Raw genomic sequence first — 2,500 nt, forward strand, 5'->3', positions numbered from 1 at the left:
CCAACGGTGCATTGCGCCCTGAGCTCTTAGTGAGAAAGGGCGCTATATAAATGTACACTATTATTATTATTATTATTATTCTTAAGACACCAACAGTGCATAGCGCCCTGAGCTCTTAGTGAGAAAGGGCGCTATATAAATGTACATTATTATTATTATTATTATTTAGACACCAACGGTGCATAGCGCCCTGAGCTCTTAGTGAGAAAGGGCGCTATATAAATGTACATTATCATGATCATCATTATTATTATTATTATTATTAAGACACCAACAGTGCATAGCGCCCTGAGCTCTTAGTGAGAAAGGGCGCTATATAAATGTACATTATTATTATTATTATTAGTTAGACACCAACGGTGCATGAGCTCTTAGTGAGAAAGGGCGCTATATAAATGTACATTATTATTATTATTATTATTACACACCAACGGTGCATGTTGCAGGGGGCTCCAACAATGCGTGGCCAACGCAGAATGCAGTTCACCAACAGGTGGCGTGTGCGTCTGCAACGAAGGCTACTGGCAAGATGGCGGGGAGTGTAAGAAGGCAAGGAACCTTGAATGAGAGAAACGGAAGGAACAGGATAAATGAAACGAACGGGGATGAGTTAATTAACGGTTTTAGTCATTTATTCTTTCTTTTCTTTCTTTCTTTTTTGTTCATATCACTCGCGAATTGACGTGTCGCTTCACCCGTTTCTGATGTTCTGGCCTTCAGAGCGAAATTGGTCTGAGCCGGCTCAAAGGTGTGTCAATGACGTCATTAGTGTTCGTGCTGATGTCACGTGCAATTTTACGGCATCATCACTTTTTGGGCATCGGCTCTCCACTGAAAAGCTAGGGGGGGGGTACTTCTTTGACCCAACGTTTTTTTTGTTTTTGTTGTTTTTTTTCGTTTTGATAACTAAACAGTAGTAGGCATTCTTCATTGTCGGGAAACGATGCAGTTGTGCTCCGGGTGTTTTCTTTTTTTTGTTTGTTTTTTGTTGTTTGTTGGGTTCGTTTGTTTTTTGCGCAGCATCGGTTGTGGCTTGACAAATGATTATATAGATACTAATATAGCGCCTATTCTCAGTCGAAGACCAAGATATATGTGCTTTACAAACACGGAGTCATTTGCGTAACAGGCTGCATACCTGGGTAGGGCGAATTGACGGCTGACAGTTGCCGCTGGGCGCTCATCATTCGTTTCCTGTGTCATTCAATCAGGTTTCAGTCACGCAAACTTTTACCCATACAGACATGTAGCATTTTACATGTATGAACATTTTGTTTATTAACTCCGTCATGTAGACAGCCATACTCCGTTTTCGGGGTTGTGCATGCTGGGTATGTTCTAGTTTCCATGACCCACCAACCGCTGACATGGATTACAGGATCTTTAATGTGCGTATTTGGTCTTCTGCGTTCGTATACACACGAAGGGGGTTCAGGCAATGCCTGTTCTGATTTAACGTACTTAGGACATCACTTTCTACCCCCCCCCCCCCCCCAACCCCCCACACTGACGACAATAATGGCTTAGTCGTGGAGTCAGACTGAGTGAGCGTCTCCCCCAGAGTGGAGACCGCCACCATGTCCCTCCATGAATCCGCCGACACTGAAGACCTTGACAAGACTCACCCCAAGCGCGGAAGTGAAGGGGTATTGAAACTGAGGTCACCATGAAAGGCCACATAATTTGGGGCTTTTTGAAATACGGATGATGAAGAGGGAGGAGGATGACGATGATGATGATGATGATGATGCTGTGGACGTCCATTAGGTTTAATAATAAAATAATAATAATAATGGTACTTATATAGCGCTGAATCTTGTGCATAGACAAATCTAAGCGCTTTCGCACCAGTCATTCTCACGCACGCATAACTCTAAAACTGGAGAAACTAAAGACAAGGAAGAGGCAGGGAAGGGAGGCTATTTTGGGAAGAGGTGGGTTTTAAGGCCAGACTTGAAAGAGCTGAGTGTGGAGACTTGACGAAGCGAAAGAGGAAGTTCATTCAAATTGCAAGGTCCAGAGACAGAGAAAGAACGGTTTGGGACTACGTGACAAGGCTTTACTTGTCATAATGATATTCCGGCGTCAACCAGGGCCCGAGAGATACAGACACTTGCAGTGTCCGTCAGGAAATTAGAACAGCACACCCAAAGACGCATCCGTGAAGTGGATGACACTCGACTGTGTGGTCCCTGTCCTCCCATTTCAGTCCACAGCACACTCAACTCTGGGTGGGTGGAGGCTGCAGGCCGAAAACCCCACCTCCTCATGGATTCGAACCCGCGTCCTCCCAACTGTCAGTCCGCGACGCTAACCACTTCGCCACGGCGACTGGTCTGATCTGCTCCTATGTTGACCTGGGAGATCGGAAATAAATCTTCACCCTTTACCCACCAGGCGCCGTTACCGAGATTCGAACCCGGAACCCTCAGATTGTGTGTGTAGCCACTCGGCTATTGCGCCCGTCATATCTATATGCTTACTCGTTTAAAACGATTCC

General features: G+C 45.2%; 1 protein-coding gene across 1 annotated transcript in view; it reads left to right on the forward strand.

Moving 5' to 3' along the window:
- The window catches only part of LOC143278022 (uncharacterized), a 227,046-nt gene that overhangs the window by 38,667 nt on the left and 185,879 nt on the right, over positions 1-2,500 (forward strand). Inside the window, 1 exon segment of the mRNA XM_076583034.1 lies at positions 447-549. Coding sequence (XP_076439149.1) covers positions 447-549 — 103 coding nt within the window.

The sequence above is a fragment of the Babylonia areolata genome, chromosome 35, assembly GCF_041734735.1.
Source record: "Babylonia areolata isolate BAREFJ2019XMU chromosome 35, ASM4173473v1, whole genome shotgun sequence".
Taxonomy (NCBI): Eukaryota; Metazoa; Mollusca; class Gastropoda; order Neogastropoda; family Buccinidae; genus Babylonia; species Babylonia areolata.